This window comes from Petaurus breviceps, unplaced genomic scaffold (genome assembly GCF_028583685.1).
Source record: "Petaurus breviceps papuanus isolate PSGF00001 unplaced genomic scaffold, PetGlider_PUasm1.0 185, whole genome shotgun sequence".
NCBI lineage: Eukaryota > Metazoa > Chordata > Mammalia > Diprotodontia > Petauridae > Petaurus > Petaurus breviceps.
In genome coordinates this window covers 41,899,512-41,924,238 of record NW_027185797.1, presented here as the reverse complement: position 1 = coordinate 41,924,238, position 24,727 = coordinate 41,899,512, and the positions used below count along the sequence as shown (strand labels likewise).

Here is a 24,727-nt window from a genome sequence, read left to right as displayed (position 1 = left end):
AAGAAAGAAAGAAAGAAAGAAAGAAAGAAAGAAAGAAAGAAAGAAAGGAAAGCAGGAAAGATAAGGAAAGGCTTCCTGGAGGAGATGGTAGTAGCACTGGCTCTGGACAGGGAGGCTGCCAAGAACAGGGTAAAGAGAGAACACTTCAGGTATACCGTGAGCCAAGGCTTGTAGCTCTAAAGTACAGGACACAAAAGGATAGGTTTAGAGATGGAAGTCAGTCAATAAGCATTATGAAAGGCTTACTATGTGCCAGGCATTATGCTAGGTGCTGGGGATAAAAATACAGAGGGTGGAGCAATCTCTGCTCTCAAGGGGTTTACATTCTAAAGGGCAAAACAACAAACACACTTACAGGCATATGCAGAGTAAAGTAGGAAAGAACAAACAAATACACACAGAACAAGCTGAGCAGTAGAAGTGGAGGGGCCAGGAAAGGCTCCTGCAGAAGGCAGGGGAAGGGAGGAGAGAGACTCTGTGAGATGAAGGTGATGAGGGGCTTCATTTGAGGCACAGAGATGGGAGACAGTGTTGTGTGTGAGCACCAGGGGCCAGTCTGGACGGATTAGAGAAACGGGGTGGGGGTGGGAAATGATGTATAGTGGAGAGGACACATCTGAAGAAGCCCTTTTAAGGATCCCTAATAAAGAAACCTCCAAGGCCCTCCCTGAAGACCTCAGGCAACCTATTCCACCTCGAACATTTTTTCCCCTAATTCTTAGGAAATTTTCTTGAAATCTGCTTCCCTAGAATTTGGCCCATCAACCTGTCTTTTCTTCTGGACCCAAAGCAAAGTTAGTCTTATCCTTTATTCACATAACACTTCTTCAGATATTTGAAGAAAATGATCTCTTCTACTCCAAGTATGCCATCTCTATGACATGGCTCCAAGTCCCCTGACTGTACTGGACACTTTCCAGGTCACTAATAACTCCCACGTGATGGCCATAAGTAAACACAATATGCCAGATGGCATATGACCAGGTCCATGGACAAGAGAACTATCATTTCCTTTGTTTTATACACGATGCTTTTATTAAGGCAATTGAAGATCACCAGGTTATATTTTGTTATTTCCTAAGGTTTAAACATAACCCTGGCAAGTCTGTTCCCGCTAACTCTGAGCAAACTCTTCCTCCAGATGTGGAAAATACAGGGTTCAAACAAGTCAGGTTTTACTGTATTATATGCATGTGGTTAAGGAGGGTTAGAGGAGCTGCAGGAAGGAATTCTTTACTTCACCATCCTTCATTTAGTATCACTGCTGCATTAGATGAGACTATAAGATATCTAGGGCCAATGAGATCCAAGGCTACTTTTACCTCTGCTGGAGAGGGGCAGGATTGGATTTGAGGTCGCTCCACTCCCTTCACCTGTGAGAAATAGATCTGACCTTTCAGTATCTCTCCAGGCCCTAAATTAAGTTTCTCTAAACACTTTGCTGCCTGCTTCAGTGCAAATGTTGGCTCCTAACACCTGATGCAGAAGAAAGCCTTTTCTGTGACCTGGTGGGGAAATGAAAAAACAAATCACATAACAACTGCGCCTCCTTCCAGTTACTGAACACTTCTGGACTGCGCCTTTCAAGTGTCTTAAAAGGATAAATTGCATCTGGGTTTACACAAACACATAAAAACTGTCTGCAAGCCACTGAGTTTAAGTAATACACCTCAGCTTAGAGGAGGTGAGAGCAAAATGGGACATACAGAGTATGAACAGCTGGTCCTGCTGGCCTTTAAGAGTGGAATTCAATAGGGGCAGCCAGGTGGTGCAGTGAGTAAGAGCACCGGCCCCAGTGTCAGGATGACCTGGGGATCAAATCCGGGCTCAGATACTTAGCACCACACCCAGAAATAACTGGCCATGTAACCTTGAGCAAGTTACTTAACCTCAATTGCTAAAAAAAAAAAAAAGAGTGGAATTCAAGTCAGATACACCATAACATCTTGCATTTCGAATCAACCAGCCCCAAGAGCCAGAGGCCACGTAAAAGGGGGTGAGCCTACCTTGGGACTGACGTTCTCATCAGTCCCCTTCCTTCCACCCTGAGTCTTGTTATCAACATTGTTGCCATCAGGCTGGGCTACCAGTGACTCTTCCTCCTGTAGCTGGGTCACAGGCCTCTATTCCAAGCTACCGTGAGAGCACACAGTGGCCTAGAGCTCACTAGGGAAATAACACAAAGGATTCCTGTCTCATACTGGCTCTAATGCTGACTCCGTGAGCCCGGGCCTTTTCTGATGACCATCCAAGGCTGCGAGCAAGGCTTTCGGACCTGCAGCATGTTACATGTGGGCAAGCTCTCCATTTCTACCTGATGTCTCATACCTGAGGTAACTGCTCTCCTCATCCCACTCAAGACAAATCTGCTGCTGATGCTGCTTCCCAAACAAAGGCCTTTGGTCTAGTGACTGCCCCTCTGCCTGACCTCCCTCTGACATGCTGCCATCATTAGTAGTGGAAGAAGGCAGCCTAAGGAGCTAGTGAAGAGGGGAGGCCTGGGACGCTGCAGAGGAGATGAGCCTTTATGCTTGCACCAGTTGAGGCAGCAGCTATGCCACTATCTCCAAGGCTTTCCCTTCTAAGCCTGCTTGTCTCCCCATTCTAACATGGATACCCCTGATGCCTCGGGGCCTGCACTAAAATGCAGCTAGCAGCATGCCCAGGGGGAAGAATAATAAATAATATCATCTGGTGGCCCAAAGACACAAATAAGCCCAACATGTCCCAACTGAAGGGGACTTCCTTTGGATGAGCTATTCATTACTGAAGGTCTTGGAGCAAAGCTGAGATGGCCACAGACATAAAGCTTAGAGGGAAATTCAAGTTTCTACAAGCAGCCGAATTTAAATTCCCTCCCAGATCAGAGATTCTACGATTCTACAGAACCCCAACTACACGTGACTAAAATGGGAAGCCTTCAATGCTCTTTCAGCATCCCATCCCTCCTCTCTAATGTACCATGGTCAGTTGTTACCCCAAGACTCCCGGACTCTGGCCACTCTGAGGGTCTTTTGGACAGACAGATTCCTTTTAAGGCACCAGGATCAATGAAGCTAAAATGAAGAGAATCTGAAATACAAGTGCAAATAAAGGAAGCTATGGTGACCTAGACCTGGAATCACAAGATATGGTTTGCAGCCCTACTTTACCCTGGACCTGCTATGGAATCTTGGATGAGACTTATCCTCCCTCCTGTCTTCAGTTTCCTCATCTGAAAACTAAGTGGGAGATGAATAGATGACAAAGGTCTGTACCAACTCTGACATCTGTGCTCTGAAATATCTACCAGCCTTGACATTCTAGAACAAGTGACATTCTACACAGCACCTACATTCCCTCACTGGAGCCTCACAACAGCACTATGACATAAGTATCACAGATACAATTAATCTCATTTTATACATAAGGAAACATAACTAAGAGAGGGCAAACTTTTTTTCCCCCAAAGTAACAAAATCAAAGATATAGGGTCTTACATCCAATTTTAAAAGGTTATAGTGTGTTCCTAAAAGAGAAATTTTTCTTTCTCTATGTTTATCCCCAAATGCCCTTTCTAAGTCAGTCTAGAAATATCCACACGCTTCAAGAGATCTCGAGCCTTATTAATAACAACACAGACTTTGAAGTTTTGGGAATGAAGGCCTCACTGTTAAGGGCAAGACAAAGGGATTGGATTCCCATATACACAAGGAACCAGTGCTTGATTCCTTGATCTAGTCCCCATAATATTCAACAATGTAAGGCCTATGATAGGCATTGGGGAAGTGCTAAGACAACAAGTCAAAGTCTTTCCCCTTCAAAGGAGGGGAAGGAATAAATGGGTATCTGTAAATAATTGTAACTTAAATTAGAATGTGTTAAGTATAAGAGAGGAGGACACAATGCTGGAAGATCAGATGAGGAAGAGCCCATTCCAATCATGAGCATCAGAAGCACTCAGGCCTCCTGGCGTTAACTGGACCTGGGAGAATAGATGGAGAGGGAGTCAGAGGCAGAGGAAGAAGGGAGGAAATGTCAGGAAGTAGGGGCCGATGTGAGCAACAAAAAAAAGGAACATGAAGGATATGCTAACTCTACAAAGTCAAACAGTGTGGCTGAAGAAGACATGTGACTAGTCAAAGGCACTCCCAGTCTTTGCTAAGTTACAGGACTAAAGCTATGTGTGGATGGTGGGAGAGGCAGAAAGACAGACAGAGAATAAAGGAAGGGATGGTGGACAGAGGGGAGCTAAGATGTGTGACGTGTCTCGAGTTTTTCTTATTATCGAAAGTAGTCTGGTTGCTATCAAAAGAGAATTTTCCTTTCTATGGGTACCACCTTTACAGAATAAAATGTCCCAACAAAACTGTGGCTTGCTCAGCATGGTTTGAATGTGCTGGTGCTGGCAATGAAAAGCAGGGGCCTCATATCCGGCTCAAGCTACTCTGTCTGGAATGGACCCCCAACTACATGATGGTGGAATTCAATTTTCGTCCCCCACTTTTAAGAAAACGATGCCCAGAGAGTTCAAATGATTAGAGTTAGATCAAGTATCAAGTGGCCAGCTGAGATTCAAACTTATGTCTTTCTGACATCAGATCCAGTGTTCTTTATATGAAAAGCTATACCACCTACTAACAGAATGATCCCAACTGGGTGTGATAAACCATTATCAAAAAGATTAGCTCCTAATCTGGGCAAGGCTGATAATTCTTTTCAATCAATCAATAAACATTTATTAAATGCCTACTACGTGTCATGCACTGTGCGAAATCCAAAGAAAGGCAAGAGATGGTCCCTTGCTCTCAAGGAGTAAACAATCTAATGAGGGAGACAACAGCAAATGACTACGTACAAACAAGATATATTCAGGGTAAACAGGAAACAAAACAACAGAGGAAAGACTCTAGAATTAAAAAGGATCAGGAAAGGTTTCTTAGAGAAGGTAGTATTTTGGCAGAGGCTTAAAGGAAGCCAGGAGGCAGAGATGAGGAGGGAGATCATTCTAAGCATGGGGGACAGCCAGGGAAATGCTGGGAACCAACAGAAATAGTGTCTCATTCAAGAGAACAGCCAGGAGGCCAGTGTTACTAGATCACAGAGTACATGGTGGGGAGTAAGGAAAAGTAGGAGTGGGTCAGGTTGTGAAGGGTTTTGAAGCCAAAAAGAGGATTATCTATCTGATCCTGGAGGTGCCACTTGAATTTACTGAATTGGGCAGGGGTAAGTGGAGGGAGGGCTGACATGTCATACATGCATTTCAGGAAAATCACTTTGACAGCTAAGTAGATGATGGGAAGTTTGGAAGGGGAGCGAGTTTAGGGATGAAAGACCATGAGTTCAGTTTTGGACATGTTTAGTTTGAGATGTCCAACAGGCAGCTGGAGATGTACAGAGAAGTTAGGGCAGGATAGGCAGATCTGAGAGGCACAGTATAGAGATGATCACTGACTCCATGGGAGCTGATGAGATCACTAAAGGAAAGAGTAACAAGGCAGAAGAGAAAAGGGCCCAGGGCAGAGCCCCAGGGGCCACTCACAGAAGAGGGCAGAGAGACAGAGAGTGACATGGGGGACTGAGGGAGAGCAGCAAGAAAGATTGAAAGCTGCAGATACAGTGCACCATCCCAGCAAAGCACCTAAATATACTGCTTCCCTCACTGGAAGGTGAGATCCTCGAGAGCAGAGCCTGAAACTGCTTTTGTGTTCTCATTCTCAAACCTTAGCACTGCTTTTTCACCTCCTAATCTCTCCATTCGCCACACATTGATCTGGTGGCAGAGAAATAGGGCTGTAGACAGAGTAGGAGAAGAAAAATCAGTATGGAAGCAGCTCTTGGAAAGCCGGATCAGAGAATGGAGATGATACAAGATACAAAGCTGTGATGAAGAAGAAAAAACCCAAATTTTTGTTCATTCAGAAAACTGGAAAGGGCATTAGAAGTCATCTCATCCAAGAAGCATCTTGTTTTAGAAAGGAGGAAACTGAGGTAGACTTTGTTCTACCAAACCAACAGATATAAACTAAGACACTGATTAAAAAACAACAGGTCATAAGACCATAAGCCTTTTACTTAAGCAATAAGCGATCATGGGATATAAACAGCTTGGAGAAGAAAAATGGAAAAATCTTCAGTCATTTCAATGGATGTTCCAAATCACTAACCAAAAGAGAAATGCAAATCAAGACAACTCTGTGGTTTCACCTCATACCCTAAAAATGGGCAAAGATGACAAAAAAAGGGCAGTAGTCAACTTTGGAGGGGAGGTGAAAAAATAGGCCCATTGATTCACTGTTGATGGAACAGTGAGCTGGTAAAATCATTCTGGAAAGCAATTTGGAATCATGCAAAGTGATGAAAAGGTTCATATCCTCTGAAAGATCCCATTACTGGGTTTAGACCTCAAGGAAGCTACATGGACCAAAATACTTATAACAGTACTTGTAATGACAGCAAAGAATTGGAAATGAAATCAATGCCCACCAAAGGGGGAATGACTAAACATACTGTGGTCCATGAATGCAACAGAATATGACTGTGCTCTAAGAAATGACAAATGTGATGAACACAGAGAAGCATGGAAAGATCTACGTGAAGTGACACAGAGAGGAGCAAGCAGACCCAAGAAAACAATATATACAACTACAACAATGGAAAGAACTACTTCTACACAAAAGATAATGCTGCAGAATTAGAAAGACCAGGCATGATTCAAGAGAAGGGATATCAGGGGACACTGTCAATCTGCACCCTTGGAAGAGGTAGAAAGGTGCACATCCTTTTGAAAATTTTCAATGAACTGAATGGTTGTGCTGATTTTTTTCTCTTGTTTTTCTTTATTTCTTTTATCTTAAAAAAATACTATTTACTACAGAAGATGGTCTTCTAGGAGGGAGAGAGATAAGGGGGAAAGTCATGATGCAATAAACAAAAGACAAAAATAAAAACCTATTTTAAAAAACAGACCATAGCAGAACCTTTTCTACTACAAAAAAAAAAAAAAAGAATTTCACTGGCACAGAGAAACACCTCTCTCCACTCTGCTTACCATTAGTATGCATGAATAAAGTGTTCTGTCTCTGTGAACTGGTCTTGTCAGTCACGATAGGAATATGCGGTTTAAATAGTTTCCATTTAAGTTGTTATCCTGCTCATATTTCTGTTACTCATTACTATTTCAGAGATGTTGTCAACAAAAGAAGCATCTAACCTAGCTGCCCTTTTTCACACCTGTGTATGATTTCTTTATGCCCTAAGCACATGATCGATTTTTCTAAGGGCCCAAGAGGATACTGTGAAATGTACATTTCTCTAATATTTCCATTTAGAAGTCATCCTTAGTTAATCAAATCTAACATATGCAACAAATACTTCAGTTTTGGATTTTTCCTTCTTGTGCATTTTGGATTTAACACTGGATTTATCCATTTATCCATTTCTGAGAGAGGAATGTTGATGTCTGCTAATATCTCTACGTTACTTCCCAAATTTTGGTAATTTCCTCACTTCACTTTTAATAAGTCAGCGACTAGGGCATTTGATGAATAATCTTTTACTACCATCACTTTTCTTTGTCCATGGTGTCTTTAAGCATGATACTGCTTTCCTGTTTCCAGCTCTATTGGCTTTATTTAAAAAAAAAAGACAAAACACAGCTATCTTTACTGACAGCATGATTGAAACTGTTGCTTTTTAAAAAAAAAAAGTTGCCTGAATAATAACAGATTTTGTTCCATCCACTTTTTAAAGTATATTTCTGTTGTAGCAAATCGCTAGGTTATGACATGATACCTGTGATGCTTACTAACTGTATAACATTGGGCCAAGTCACTAAATCTCTCAACTTAACATGATGTAGTGAACAGAGTGCTGGGCCTAAAATCATCAAGACTTGAATTCAAATCCAGTCTCAGACACTTAACTAGCATCTCTGTGACCATTAACCAAATCACTTAACCTTTGCCTCAGTTTCCAAAACTGTATAATGGGGATATAATAGCACCTAACTCCCAGGGTGGTTGTAAAGGATCAAATGAGATAACATTTGTAAAGTGCTTAGGTCAGTACCTGGTACATAATAGGCATTATAGAAATGCTAGCTATTACTGTTACTGCTATTATCTTCATATGCAAAACAGAAGAGCTGAATTAGATGTTCTCTAACATTCTTTCCAGCTTTCGTTCTATGATCCTATGGTCCTGATACCCAAGATTAGTGAGAGATTAGAGATGATAGAGGGAAATCTGGTGGAGAAGAGAAGATGGAAGGGGATCAACTTGTGTGTATAGAGGGGGTGCCTTGGTAAGGATAACTCCTTCTGCATGTGAGGTGGGCTAAGAAGGAGAGAGCGATATTAGACCCACTCAGTGACCTCTCCTCCTCTGAGGTTCATGCTATTCATCTCTACCCCTCAGCCACAATCCTGGGACCTGGCTCAGGTCATATTCCTTTGTTAAACGACTTCAGTACCAGGCTCACAATTTTTCTCTCTTCCCAACTCCTGCCCTCATATTAGGAGACTATAACATACATACTGACTCTCTCTCAAACATCCTAATCAGTTTCTCAACCTCCTCACTTCCCGTGACCTACCTCAGTCACACAAAAAAGATGGTAACTGATCTTTCCATCACTCCCAAACAACCCACTTTGATTGCGCTTTGCTGCTGAAAAAGGTGGAGAAATAATGGCATCATGCTGACTGAGGCCACTACAAATTTATGTTATACAACCTCAACCAGGCTCTCTTCACCACCAGGCAATCCTTCTACACCTTCCTTATCAACGCTCTCTCCCACTCTCCACTGTGGCTCTTCCAAGCCTTCTCATCCCTCAAATCTCCCATGGCCACCCCTCCCCCTTCCACTCAGCTGGGAACCTGGCCTCATATGTCACAAAAAATATTGAGGCCATTCCCTATGAGCTCCCTGTTTTAGTTTCTTCCTCATCTCCTATCACTCAAATGCCTTCAGTCATTTTCTCCTCCTTCAGCCATCTCATACAAGGAGGGCTGACCTTTTTCCTTACCACGGTCTGTCTGCACAAGTAATGTCGTGCCTTTCCATCTCCTCAAACATACTGCCCCCTCTGTCATCCCCACTCTCTCACTTATTTTCAATCTCTCCCTCTCTACTGGCTCATTCCCTCCTGCCTACAAACATGATCATTTCACCTCCATCCTCAAAAAACCCTCACTTAATCATTCCAGGCCTGCTAACTATTATCCTGTATTTTTTCCTGTCCTTTTCGGCCTCCACTTTCTGTCCTCTCAGTTTCTTCTCAGGCCCTGATAATTCAGCTTCGACCCCTATCATCCCACTGACACTGCTCTCTACTAAGTTACTCAGGATCTCTTCGCTGCCAAACCCAATGGCCTTTTCTCAGTTCTCCTCCTTGACCTCTTTGAAGCCTCTGACACTGGATCACTCTCTCTTTCTAGATCTCCCAATCTCCCCTGCTTCTCCTCCTACCTGTCCAACTGCTCCTTCTCAGTGTCTTGCCAGATTTTCATGCAAGTCATACCTGCTAACAGTGTATCGCATAGAGCTCTGGGGGCTCTCTTCCCTTCTCTCTCGCTTTTCAGGACACTACTCTCTTAGTTACCTTCCTAGCTCTTTTAGACCAGTCCTTCTCAGTCTCCTTTGTTGGATATTCATCCAGGTCATGCCCATTTATCTTAGGTGTCCCTCACAGTTGTACTGGGCCCTATTCTCTATACTGATGATTTCATCTGTTCTTATGGGTTTAATTACCATCTCTATGCTGTGAACTCTCAAGTCTACCCATTTTGCCCTAGCCTCTCTGATGACTTTTAATCTCACATCTCCAACTGGATATTCAGTAGATATCTTTTTGCTTTGATCTTATTTTATTTTTAGCACCAATTTATCTCCCTCCTTTCACTCCTTCCCCTACTCAATGTGAAGGCAAGAAAAATACTCATTAGCATATATACGAAGTCACACAGAACATACGTCTGCATTAACTACCTTCCATGAAAAAAGAAAAGAAAAACGTTTAGATCTGTACTCTATCAGCTCTCTATCTGGAGGTAGACAGAACTTTTCATCACTCAATCTTTTGAAACTGTAACAGATCGCTGTATTGGTTGGAATCATTATATGCCTTTCACAGTTGACTATCTTCACTGAATCCTTTAAAATTGTGACAGATCGCTGTATTGGCCAGAATCATTACGTCTTTCAGTTGACTATCTTTATAACCCTGCTGTTACTATAGGAATTGTTCTCCTGGTTCTGCTTCATTTTGTATCAGTTCATAAAATTCTTCTCAGTTCTTCTGAAACCAACTCCTTTATAATTTCTTACAGCACAATAGTATTCCATCTCAAACTTGTTCAGTCATTACCCAATTGATGGGCATCTCCTCAGTTTCAAATTCTTTGCTACAATAAATAAATACAATAAAAAGAGCTGCTACAAATATTTTGGTATAGATGAGTTTCTTCTTTCTTTGATCTCTTTGGGGCACAGACATAGCAGCAGTAATGCTAGATCAAAGGAAAGTAATCTAACAGCAACTAGGTACAGACCAACAGCTCAAACATATACCAAGATAAGCTCAAAATGGATACATGATTTAGATATATAGGATGATATAAACAAATAAGGGGAGAATGGAAGATATTGCCTGTCAGATCTATAGATAGGGCAGGAATTCATGAACAAACAATAGACGGAGGTTCGTTCATAGGAGGTAAAATGGGTAATTTTAATTACATAAAATAAATCTTTGCAAAAACAAAACCCATGCACATCAAATTAGAAGAAAAACAAGAAACTGGGGGAAATGCTGCTACAAGCTTTTCTGATACAGGGCTCATTACTTAATTATATAGAGTTCTGAGCCAAATTTGTAAGAATGAGAGTTATTTTCCAACTGATAAAAGATCAAAGGATATGAATGGTAAGTTTTCAGAAAAAGAAATCAAAGCTCTCAATATCCATATAAAAGAATGCTCTAAATTACTAATAACTAGAGAAATGAAAATTAAACAATCATGAAGTGCCCCCTCACATTCATTGAACTGGCTAAGATGACAGAAAAGGAAAATGACAAATTCTATTACCACTTCTAGGTCTGTATCCCAAAGAGATCATAAAAAAGGGAAAAGGATTCATGTGTACAAAAATATCCATAGCAGCTCTTTTTGTGGTGGCAAAGAACTGGAAGTTGAGGGGATGCCCATCAACTGAGGAATGACTGAACAAGTTGTGGTATATGGATGTAATGGAATACTCTTATGCCCCAAGAAATGATGAGCAAGCAGACTTCAGAAAAACCTGGAAAGACTTATATGAACTGATGCTGAGTGAAGAGAGTAGAACCAGAACACTGTCCACAGTAACAGCCACAACTTAGCTCTTCTCAGCCATGCAAGGATCTAAGATAACACCCAAAGACTCAACGATGGAAAATGCCGCCCACACCCAGAGAAGAACTAGGGCGTCTGAATGCAGATAGAAACTTTGCTTTTTTGTTGTTGTTGTTACTGTTCTTTTTTCTTGTGGTTCCTCCTATTGGTTCTAATTCTTCTTTACAACATGACTAATGTGAAAAATTTGTTTAATATGAATGTATATGTAGAGTTTAAATCAGATTGCAAGCCATCTTGGAGAAGGGGGAGGAGGACAAAATTTAAAACTCAAAAGTCTATGGAAGTTCGGGGCGTCCAGGTAGCACAGCGAGTAAGAGCACCGGCTCCAGTGCTGAGAAGACCTGGAGATCGAATCCTGGGCTCAGACACTTAGCACCCACCCAGAAACACCTGGCCGTGTAACCTTGAGCAAGTTACTTAACCCCAATTGCTTAGGGGTGGCCAGGTGGCTCAGCGAGTGAGAGCATCGGCTCCAGTGTCGGGATGACCTGGATCAAATTCGGACTCACATACTCAGTACCACACCCAGAAATAATAAATGGCCGTGTAAACTTGAGCAAGTTACTTAACCCCAATTGCTTTAAAAAAAAACAAAATAAAAATTAAATAAAATTTAAAATAGAAAAGCAAAAAAAAAAAAAGACAAAGGCTAGAAGAGGACATGGGAAAATAGATACACTCATGCACTGCTGTGGGGCTGTGAACTGGTCCAACCATTCTGGAGGAAAATTTGGAACCATGTCCTATGAAACTGTGCATGACTCAGCAATATCTCAACTCAATCTAGATCCCAAAGAGATCAAAGGAAAAGGATCTAGTAGCTACCTCAAAATAAATATATCCAAACTGAAGTCAGTATCTTTTCCCCAAAAAACATGCCCTTTCCCTTCCCTATGACTGTGGAGGGCAACACCATTCTCTTAGTCCCTCAGACCCACTCCCCACCCCAGCCTAAGAGTCGTTCCTGGCTCCTGTCTCTCACCCTCCACATCCAAGCTGTTGTGAAGGCCCACGGATTTAACCATTGCAACATCTGTCCAATATGCCCCTTCTCTTCTCTGATGCTGCCACCTCTCTGGTGTAGACCCTCATCACCTTATGATTATACTACTGTGATAGCTGCTGGAGGGTCTACCTGTTCCAAATCTCTCCCCACTCTACTCCATCCTCTATTCAGCTGCCAAAGTGATTTTCCTTTGTGCAGGTCTGACCATGTCACCTGCACCACCACCCCAAACTCAAAACGGCTCGCTATTGCCTCCATGACTAGATATAAAATGTCCTCTTTGTATTTCACAACCTGACCCCCTCCTACCTTTCCTGTCTAAATTCTTTGACTAGAGATTCCAGTAGGCTGATACTCCGAGAGAGGTCGCTGATAAAGAAAGAATCCCTATTGTACACCAATTATTTACAATAGCACTTTTTGCATCATCAAAGAACTAGAAACAAAGTAGATGTCCATCAACTGGGGAATGAAGGGGAATGGAAGGCAATAAGCATTTATACAGCACCTACTATGTCAGGCCCAAGGATAAGTGCTAAAAAAAAAATTACTCCATCTGATCTTCACAACTACGTTTGGAAGTAGTTATCATTGAGGAAACTGAGGCAAACAGAGATGAAGTGATATGACAAAGGTCACACAAAGGTCTTTGCTAGTAAGTGTCTGAGGCCTGATCTGAACTCAAGCCTTCTGACTGCAGGTCCAGCACCCTCCCCAATGTGCCACCAGTTGCTTCTGCTGCTTTCTAAATAAATGGTAGTGCAAGAATATGATGGAATGCTATTATGTGGTAAGAAACAATGACTATCCAAATACTTTACAGGTGAAATGATTCCCCAGACTTGCTGCTTTCATAAGGCTAAGTCAGCAACCATGACAGGCTTATCACTGCTCAAACAAGCTTTGCCCAGACCTCCTTGCTAAGCAGGAAGCACAGGGAAGAAAACTCCAGAAGCTGGGTGGGAAAGAGAAGGGCTAGATAAGCACTGATACAGAGACAGGCATGTGCTCAAGGTGCAAGGCCTGGAATCAGAACCAACTCAATTCAGACCCTGCCTCAGACACTCAGGAGAAGTCATGCTAACCTTCCTGAGTCTCAGACTCTTCAGCTATAAAATTAAGGGGCTGAACTTGATGCCTCTGAGATCTCAGTTGAAATGGACGGTCCTATGAAATAGGACCCTTCTCAGGAAGAACCATCACTGTAATGGGGATGGAGAAGAGCTTTAATTAAATGACTCTCTGTAGGCCTGGGGCATGGGAACAAAGTGCACCCTGATTCACCAAAACAGAGGCTGAAGAGGACAAGCTCGACAGCATGCTCCTTGGACTCCCCAATGGGCGTCAGCAGGAGACAGAGACAGACAGAGTCCCTGCAATGGAAGCCTCAAGAACTAGATGACAGCCCTGGATTCTCCAATAACTTTCCTTGACAAATTGGCCAAAACATGCCCACCCTGGTGCCTTGGTTTCCTCATCTGTACAATTAGGGGACTAGAGTACATAATCTTCAAAGTGCTTTCCAAAATTCAGGTTCTAATTCTGCCACCTTTACAGCCTGGGCACAGATTTCTCTACAGTCTGAATGTCAATACTCTTGCCCAGCTCCAGAGGGTGCCCATGAAACCTAAAGGAGGCTGCTACAATCAGGACACATTTAATGATACTACATCATTTATTATCATGTTGGATTAGAGAGAAAACAGACTACAAATCCCTCTACCTGTCCAAGCGAGACCACTCCATTTCATCTCCTGCAGCAGCCTGCCCCTCTGCTATTCCCACTCTTTCTCTTCTCTCTTAATTCTTTGTTCCTTATCCTGTACCTAGCTTCCTCTGTATATATCTGTTGTCCCCCCACATTAGATGGTAAGTTCCTTGAGGGCAGGAATTGCTTAGCACAGTTCCTGGCACACAATAGTCACTTAATAAATATTGACTGACTGATCTTTGCTGCGTTAAGCTGGTGGCCTGTGAGACTAAGCCTATGATCCTGAACCCAGTTCCACATGATGTGAATGGCACTTCCTCAAGGAAAAGACCTCCAAGGCTTGGGGAGCAACAAGTGAAAAATAAGGAAGGACAGACCTAAAAACCAGAAGCAAGAGAAGAATACTGCCTCGCAATCACAGGCTGTAGCTGAGCGAAGGCTCACATGTACAATGATGCCCAGCTCCCAGGTAGCTACTTCTCCCATCACACACTGACAGAGCTGAAATTCACCAGCACAATGCAAAGGGCTCAGATTCTTTTGGACAAACAGCCATCCCTTGTGCACGGATCTAAACATGCCAAAAGACGGGTTCGTTACTGTGTGCTATGACACATGAAGCAGACCAAGAAGCATGGTTTGGCTGATGGGCTGGGGCATTGCTGCTTCTCTTCCCTGTTACTTTGTGACAAAGGAGGGAAATGAAGGGGATGAATAAACAAAAAGCATCAATATCAATATTTTTTAAAGGAATCATGGAGCATTTCAGGTGGAAGGGACCTTAGAACCTCAAATGTCACAGCTGAAAGAAACTGCGAGTCTAGAATGCCAGAACTAAGAAAGCAGACAGTCCAGAAAGTCTGCGCTGGCAGATGACCACAGAGGCTGGGTACCACGTCTGGAGACACGGAAACTGGGCTCCAATGCTGCTTCTGGCATTCACTCTCTGTGCTCAGGGAAGGGGGTAGGAGGAGGGGATGACTTACCTGCCCTGGGCCTTGGTTTCCCTGTAAGACTGAGGAGAGTGTGGGAAGAGAGCAGAAAAACCAAAGCAATCACAACTGGATTGTGCAAAATGATCATGATCAAACAGACTCAAAGAACAGATAAGAACAAACCTGCCCCATTTTCTCTGCAAAGGTGGGAAAGCCCAGAGGTCAAACATGGCAGAGAACATCAGACTTCTTAATATACTGATTAGTTTCACTGAACTTATTTCACACCCCGCACCCCCGGTTTGGGTCTTTATTATTGGGGGTAGAAAGAAGGGAGGAGTAGTACAGTAGTACAGGATAGTACACTGTGTACACCGTCACATATAATCACCATTAATTAGTATTAACTGGTTTTGCTTAAAAAAAATTTTTTTTAAAGCAAGATTCCACTGAAAGGGCTGGGAGATATCTATGGTGTAAAGGCAAAAGGTTTTTTAAAAAAAGTTGTTGTGTTTTGTTTTGTTTTTTTAAGGAGAAGAAATGGAAGCACCAAATGTAGGTAGCTTTCTGAAGCTGAGAAGGGAAGGTACCAAGCATTCATAGCACCTACTATGTGCTAGTCACTGTGTTAAATGCTTTATAATTATCTAATTTGATCCTCACAACAACCCTGGGAGGCAGAGGTTAGTATTATCCTCATTTTACAGTTGAGGAAACTGAGGCGGAGATGAAGTGACTTGCCCAGGACCACACAGCTATCATGTGTACAAGGCTGGATTTGAACTTAGACTTTCCTGACTCTAGGCCTAGCATTTAGGGGAGTGAGGGGCCCAAATGAGGTAAGAAAACAGAAATCTCTTGCACCCAATAAGAACAATTCTGCCAGCTCCATCTAGTAGCACGTAAACAGGAGCAAGGGAAGGAGACATTCCATGGTAGGGAATTGGCATGGTGTGAATGATGAAAAGATCAGAGAGTGAAGGATTCAAGAAAAAAAAAACCAGTATAGACTTGTTAGTTCTTTAAGGGATCCAGACAGGAAAGTTAGAGTGTAGCAGTGCAGGGGTGGTAACCTGGAAAGGCCCTGTTGGGTGAGGTCAGCTGGAGCCCACAGGAGGTGTGGGGCAACTTCTTGAGCCAGGAATGCCTCCCCAATCCTAGAAAGGGGTCCAGGAGGTGTTCTTGTGAAGGACAGACAGGGGGAGAAGCAGGTGGGCCTAGCCCTTATGGGCTGGACTCAGCCCACTACAGGCAGAGTAGTGGCAGCTCCAGCAGGGATCCTAGCTAGACTCTTCTGGCTTCCGCAGTAACTTCTGCTCCCAATCCCCTAACCACCCTCCCCACTTCTTTGGGTCTGAAGTTGAGAAAATTCCTAAAGGAGAGAGTTGGGGGTCCATGCTCCTGGAATGACAAGAGACAAAGGGCTAGGGTCATCCCAAGTGTTTACAAGGGTCACGACTGTGACCTGGAGATGCTCCTCTTTAGCCCTCAGCATCTTTCACCTGCTGGCCCTGTCTGACTTGTAGACCTTCACCACCAGCAAACTGGGAAGCAGGGAAACAGCTCAGAGCATGACAGAGCAGAGAGCTCATAGACCGGTCAGCACCTTTTGATATTGTTGGCCACTGTGATCAAGATCAAGTTAGCTCTCTTACCTGTTGCTTCAATGTATTCGATGCATCTCTCAATAAAAATGGGAATAGGCTTCTCTGGAGTTACTACGGTGTTCAAAGGCACCCCAAAATAGTTACTTTCCCACGTTGTCTTAGTGATAGATGGCCGGGGTTTAGGCTTTGGTTTCTGTTATAGAAGAAAACGAGATCATAGTGAATATTGAAACAACTGTAAAACCCCGGGCCTTGCAGTAGGCCCCCTTGTATCCAATTTCCCACCATGGAGCTCCAAGCTAGCCCTGTTCTGTGACCCCCTGCCAGGCACCCTTGGTGCTACGTTTATGCTCCTGCTCTTGACTGGGGCGGGCATGCCCTCATGTCCATCTCTGCCTTTGGACTGCGATCTTCCTTAGCCAGCAAAGAGAACTGTTTGTACACACCTCTGCATCTGCTAGATAGCCTATCACGCCTACTCAATCGTAATCTCCCGAAGAACGTGGGCCATGGCACAAGTACTCTGTGCATACAGCAGATGTTAATGTTGATCAAGTTAAAAACAATCTGCAAAACATCCAGAATATGACAGAGAAGAATGAAGCTGATGCAGAGATGCCAAACCAGACAAACACGTTAACTCGCTCCTTCTCTGACTCTCATTTCCCCTAGTGTTCAGGTCTGACTAAAGCAAACTCTGGGAAGACACTCAATTCTTAACACCTCTGGGCCATGCCTTGTCAATGACAGATGCTGGCAAAAGTTTGGCACTGGAGAGGCCAACTCCCTGTGGGTAATAACAATGTGATTACTATCTCCCTTCTTTATCAAAAGATTCAGTGAAGTAGTAAACAGGAAGTTTTCCAAGCCACCCACACAGATAATGGGTACTATAACCTTAGAAAAATTTTCTGTCTTAAAAGATAAATAACAGAATTGAAAACAAATTGTTTCCTTCTTTTATCAAATGCCAAGCAAATGTATAGCTTCTCAAAAGGAAGGCAAACTTAATTGAGAGCACTGCCAAAGGAAAGTTTACCACCAAAAATAGAGAAAATGGTAAAGATTCCCTGTTCATTCTTCAACCACTGTGTTTTCCTAGGTGCTTAATGTGCTTCATATGTATTTTATGTGCTCAATACTTATTCCCAAAGATTCCCAATACCACCCCCAAATTGTACGCACTATTCAATTTACTGACTCATATATTCTCAGAAGTAGAAGGGACCTCAGAGGTATCTAGCATAATCTATCAATGAATCGATCCATGAATACCAAGCATTCATTAAGAGCTTACTATGTAAAAAATACTATACTAGGGACTGATACAGAAAAGAAAATTAAATAGTCTCTATTCTCTAGGAGTTTACATTCTGAGGATTAGCAGGACTCCATTCTAAAACATTCTGAACAGGCAGTCATCAACCCTGAACTTGGTTACATCCAATTTGACCATTCAGTCATCTGAAAAACACTTATTGTTATTTATTATTACTTATTTATGACGTACAGAACACCATTAGGAAATCCTCCTCTTAGTAAGTTCAAATTTCTCTCTCTAGACTCAGTGGAGTGGTCCCATATCCAACTTCGAAGGTCAAGTGGAATAAATGTAATCCTCCTTCCATATGACAACCCTTCAAATATTTGATAAAAGCAAATATGTCTGCACTCAGTCTCCTCTTCTCCAGGCTAACCATCTCCCAGTTCAATCACCTGACTGTGAATGACATGGCTCTGAGTTTCCTCCCTACTCTGCTGGGCTCTCTCTGAATGCACTGCAATCAAGGATATTTCCTAAAATGCAGCCTGCCTCTCCCCCAACCCAGCTCTTCAGCTGTGGTCTGCCCTAGGAAAAGAACAGGGGGTTTATCACCTCCTTCACTTGGGATGCCATATTTCAATTAACTTAGCTCAATCCCTCCTCCCTCTATCCTCAGCCCATGAAGCCTATGCTGTGCCAAGTGCTACAAGAGAATCAGAAAAATAAGGCATTATCTCTGCCCTCAAAGAGCTAGTATAAATGAATACTTTTCATCTGTACAGATACACATCGTATTCTGCAAAGCTTAGAAAATTTATAGTTTTTCAGCTCTGAACAGACATGAATTGACAAAAATTAGGTGACATATCAGACTACTGTATCTACTGGCATCAACTTCCTCTGAGCACACCAGGCAACCCCACAGAAAATGGAGTTACTCAATGGGATTCACGTCTGGGTGCCTAACAGAATTTCACTGATAGCACTTTTTCATATAATCTGAGTTGGAAGGGATCCCAGAAGCTCTCTAAAACCAACTAATACATGAGCAAGAAGCTCCTCTACCACACAAATCATTTATCCAGTCTTTCCAAAGAGAAACCCGATGGTGCCCAAGGCAGCCTCTTCGATTTCTGTACCATTCTATCTGTGAGGAAGTAAAAAAAAAATCATTTTGTGTCTCTACAACTCTTACTTGTCGTTCCTAGCACTGCCATCAGGTGTCAAGTAAAACAAGTCTAATACATGTATTTGGAGAAAGATCATGCTCCCACTGAGTCTGGTCTTCTTCAGTCTAGACTTTCTCAGCTCCTTCAGCTTTTCCTGATAAGGCCTAATCCCGAGGCTCATTACTCTCCTTCCATCTTGTTTCACTTGGGTGAATAGTCAGGCCAATGTCTTTTGGGGAGACATGATCTTGCTGTGAAGCCTTTGTAGTACCTGGGGACTTGATAGAAATTCGGGCACATCTCTCCATCAACATAAGGCAATCCCTTTTCTATTGGGATCTGGTATGGCACATCACCCATGATACTGTTGAACACCTTCAGGCTTGGGTGTCCCTATCTGATGCTAGTTTAAACTGATAATCATTGGGTGGATTAACAAAGTTATCTCTGTGGTGTGCCTGTCATGTGATTCTGTACAATCTTAACAAATGTTTTAGGGGCATCTTACTCAATGCCTTTGGACCTCCATTCTTGCTGTAATGAGCTTTTTGTGACTAACCAATTGCAGACATATTCTATTCTCTATGCTTCTGATTTAGTTGTGTGACTGTGAAAATGTAATTTACTGTAGAAAACCACCTGGTTCTGTTTTTATATTTTCATCTGGATATCTTCTTTGTAACTAGGCTATTTTCATAGAGATTTCACAGAGACACTTGAAGGCATATGGGTTGGATACTGCTGATGACTTCATGGCTGTGTGTTTAAAAATAATGGTACCATCTGTAAAGGGCACTTTTTCATTCTTTTGGAAATTTTCTCTTTATGACATCCTGAAAATTGACCTCTCAATGTCTTATGCCTTCAGTAATGATTGCATCTGTTTCTGAGAAGTGGGTTTGTTTACCATTCAGATACAGAGGGAGTTTATCGACCACCAAAAACCCTTTGAAATCAATAAAACCGAAGATATAGGGAGAAAGCCAGGAATGCCAATTCCAAAGCTGCAGCACGCCTTTCTCCCTGTATCTCACTGTATATTCTCTGAACCATAATACATCAGTCTCGTATCTTCTGATTCTCCTAAATACCCTCACTGGCTGCAGCCCTACAGAATTCCCAGGTCACCGCTGAGGCACTCTCTCTTGCCTCCACACCCCATAATGCCTCAAACTTTTTATCCTAAATGAACTCTATTCAAGATTCTATTCATTACCTTGGTCACACCTGTAAAGGTAGAATTATCAGAAGCAAGCAATTAATAAGCAAAGTAACAGTTTGTCCAAACTGAAAGCAAAATTGAGTTGAAAAAATAAACACCACTCTATTAAATTTACATCTTAAATACTTAATAAGCAAAGTAGTTAGATCAGGGTTGGAGAATCTGTGGCCTTGTGGCTACATGTAGCCCTCTAAGTCCTCAAGTGTAGCCCTCTAACTTAATCAAACTTCATAGGACAAATCCCCTTAATAAAAAGGATTTGTTCTGTAAAATTTGGACTTGGTTAAAAAGCTGTATCCGAGAACCTAGAAGGCCACAGGTTCCCCACCCCTGTTAAGAGTACAGTCATGACTCTTTGAGCCATTTAACAAGCTTGAAGAGAATTTTAAAATTCTTCTACTGAACAGAATGATTTCAGAAAAACTAGGAAATATTTGTATGTCCTGATCCAGGTGATGAAGTAAGTAGAACCGGAAGAACAATTCATACAACTCTGTAAAGACAAACAACTCTGATCAAGGCAATAACAAATCACAATTCCAAAACACCAACAATGAAAAAAACTGCTACCTGTCTAACGTCTTGTGATGTATACAAGATGCCAGATGAGACATACATTTTTGGACAAGGACAAAGTGGGTTTGTTTTGTTTGACTGCATATCAGGGGTTTCATTTTTGTTTTTTTTTTTCTAGTAGGGAAGGAAGATGGGAGGGAGAAGTAAATGTAAAATGAAAGAATAAATTAATTTAAAAAATAAAGATAATACTAACTAGCATTTATATGGTGCTTTAAAGTTTGCAAAGCACTTTCCAAATATTAATTCACTTGATCCTCCCTACACCCCAGGAGCTGTTATTAAAGATGACTCAAACTCTTGAGAGGTGTAGGACTTTTGAGATAATTCTATCTGGAATTAAAAGGGAATAAATACTCTGGAAACTAGCCACTAACAGAGGATGGTTGGGAAAATACAGCACTATCTCAAAAAATCTGATAGCTATTAGATATCTGGAGTGAAGAAAAAAGCAGATGTGTTTCCTTCACAGAAAACAAATGACTACTCTATTTGAATTCTCAATGTGTTGGTTGTGGAGTATTTGTTCCTTACCTCAGTATTCTTCTTTTTCCATTGGGGAGAATCAAAATGTAAAAATATAAAACAAGGAAATATCAATCAGGTTACCATTTGTTAAACCTGATGTTTATAATTTGTAAAGAAGTGGATACAAAACTGAGATGGAATCAGTGAACAATGGCTTTGAGGACAATGAAGTCATGGCCAGTCAATGGCTTTATTAAAAACAAGTCATGACACACAAACCTGATGACTTTTAAAAATGGAAAAACAAATGTAGCTAAAGGGGCTATTTTAGTATTATATTTGCTTTTTTAAACTAAATCACTTAGCACAAGATTTTCCCGAAAACTCTCCTGCAAAGATGATTCAGGGTAATTCCTGAGTTCAAATCTGGCCTCTGACACCTCCTAGCTGTGTGACCCTTGGCAAGTCACTTAACCCTGTTTGCCTCAGTCTCCTCTATAAAATGAGTTGGAGAAGGAAATGGCAAACCTTTGCCAAGAAAACCCCAAATGGGGTCACAGAGAGTTGGACATGACTGAAACAGCTGGACAACAAATCTGGTAAGAAGCCATGTCAAATTGAAAACTGACTGACAATTTGGAAAAAAAAAAGTCTTGTATTACGATCCTAAGAGGCAGAACCAAAGCCTTCCCCTCTTCTGAAATCATTGAGAAGAGTCAGTATATGCAAGACTGGTGGGGTGGAGGGGGTGGGGGGAAAATGACACATGAGACACCTCAGGGTGTGAAAAGAACAAGAGATTTGAAATCAGAATACCTAGGTTTGGATTCCTGCTACATAATCCTGGGAAAGTAATTCAATCGCTCAGGGTCCTCAGTTCCCTCATTACCTAGTAATAGGGGATCTCTAAGGTCCTATCCAGTGAGAGAATCCACTATGGCAGGCATTGTGCTAGAAGCTGAGGATAGATGGTCACGAAACAGACCTTACACACTCCATCATATATTGTAGAAGAAAAAAATGAGAGGGATTGGGGGTGGAGAAGAAGGAAAGGAATTCCTCTAAAGTTAAACTCCTACTAAGTGGTAAAGCTGGAATTAGGATCTGTGACATCCAGATTCATACATTCAATTCTCCTCTGCTTCTAACCTATATTCCCCCTTCATTGCTTTCTGCACTGCCTGATCCCTGCTTTGTTGGAACAGATCACTGCCTGATACTTTAAAACTTCCTATGTGAACAAGAGCTGATACCAGAACAAGCTAAAGGAAAACTCATCAAAGAGAAAAGCTATTTTTTGTCTACAACAGTCAATATAGCTGGCAAACACAGAGATGGTGAGACAAAGTCCACAGTCATCACCCAGGTTCCAACCTAGAGAATCAGACTTTAGGGATTGAGAAGCAGCTCAGCAGAAGAGGGGGGACATCTTATAGATGGAAAAAGACTTGCTTGTGAACATATGAATGCCTTCTAACCCAAGGTTCTTCATCCTTTAGCATGTTTAAGTCTTAGGGCTAAATTGAACAACATAACAGAGAAAGTTTGCAAGATCTGGGCATTACAATGCTGTTTCATGTGCTACAATGGCCAAGAAAAGCATTACTCAGTGGTGAGCATTCTTACTATGATTTACTCCATACCCCAGAAAGTTGATACACAGAGTCTGTCACCAGGACTATACACATGACACTGTTCTATCTTGTTGTTATAAGCTGAAACAACCTGGGGTTCACTGTCACTGCCTTGGAGAAACCAGGGTGATCAAGACTTGCATGCTATAAATTCATTCAATCAGAAACCAATCAATTATGAAGTTAATATTGTGTAGAGAGCTAGGGTAGAGATGACATTAAATAAGATACAGGCTTAATCCTTCGGGGGCTGGGCTATAATCTAGTAAGGTTGTAAAACAGAGATAAGTACATCAGGGAATTCAAAACCAAACTATTATCTAAGGCCATTTTTTTCCCTTTGAAGGGAAAAAAAATATTATTCTGTTAAGAGGGAGTTGGGGGGTAGGTGGGATTCAATTGGGAAATGTGGGAAGGAATATGATTCTGGTGTAGGGCACAGCACGATCAAAAGAGCATAGGAAGGAGACCACGAAACAGGTGTATCTAGAGCACAGAATGTTTGGAGGGGAGTATTAACTTAAGATGGGAAGAGAGGCTAGAACCAGATAAAGGAGGGCCTTGAATGCCAGAAAAAGGAGATTGTATTTTACATGGCTGATAGGAAATAACTCAAGATTTCTGAGCAAAGGAGTGACATGACCAGAGACACATTTAAGTAAAATTAATCTGGCAGTACTATAAAAGAAAAATGTGAATGGAGAAGGGAAGAGATGGAGCCTGCTATAAGACTATTATAACAGATATGGGTAGTAACAAAAAAGCTTATATTAGGGCGATAGGAATGAATTTCAGAGAAATTGTAGATGAATAAAAGCATTTATTAAGTGCTTGCTATGTGGCTCAAGCATTGTGCTGTGCAGAGAATACAAAAAAGAAAAATAAAGTCTGAAATCACAGTCTAATTGGGGAAAATAACACATAGGAAAATTTAGCTACAAAGCAGATGTAAAGACCCAATAGTCCTAAGAGTATATTTATAAAGCCAATGAAAAATTCTCCAATGGATAATTGAACAAGATTATATGAACAGGCTTTTTTCCTTTTTTTTAAATTAAATTTTGTTTATTTTTAGTTTATATCATTCATTTCCACAAGATTTTGAGTTACAAATTTTCTCCCCGTCTTTCCCCTACCCACCAGCCCAAAACAGCGATCTCACTGTATACCCCCTCCCCCAATCTGCTCTCTTCTATATCCTCCCCCATCCCCCCTCTGACTTTCCAGTAAGGCAAGATGGATCTCTATACCCCAGAGCCTGTATATCTTCTTTCCTAGTTGCATGTAAAAAAAAAAATTATATAAAAAATATTTTTTAAACATTTGATTTTAAAACTTTGAATTCCAGATTTTTTCCTTCCTCCCTCGTCACCCCCCCTTACTGGGAAGATAAGCTATTCTATATAGGTTGTACATGTGTAGCTACGCAAAACATTTCCATTGTGGATATATCGTGAAAGACTGACTGTATTTCCCTCCATCCTATCCTGCACCCCACTTGTTCTATTCTATACTTTGACCCTGCCCCTTTTCAAAAGTGTGTGCTTCTAACTTCCCTCCCCCCCTGAACCTGCCCTCCCCCCCTGAACCTGCCCTCCCCTCCATCATCCCCCCTCTCATTCCCTTCCCCCCTACTCTCCTGTAGGGTGACATACCCTATTTAGTGTGTATGTCATTCCCTACCTAAGCCAGATTCAATGAGAGTAAGGTTGACCCATTCCCTTTTGCCTTCCTGTTCTTCCCCTCCATTGTAC

At 41.9% G+C, this 24,727-nt stretch overlaps 1 protein-coding gene across 3 annotated transcripts in view; it reads right to left on the bottom strand.

The window, feature by feature from the left end:
- ARHGAP35 (Rho GTPase activating protein 35) overlaps nucleotides 1-24,727 on the bottom strand; it is a 170,761-nt gene that overhangs the window by 40,198 nt on the left and 105,836 nt on the right. For all 3 annotated transcript variants that reach the window (XM_069089103.1, XM_069089105.1, XM_069089104.1), the window contains exon 3: nucleotides 16,689-16,833. In XM_069089103.1, the coding sequence (XP_068945204.1) occupies nucleotides 16,689-16,833 (145 nt within the window). The remainder of the gene's footprint in view (nucleotides 1-16,688; nucleotides 16,834-24,727) is intronic.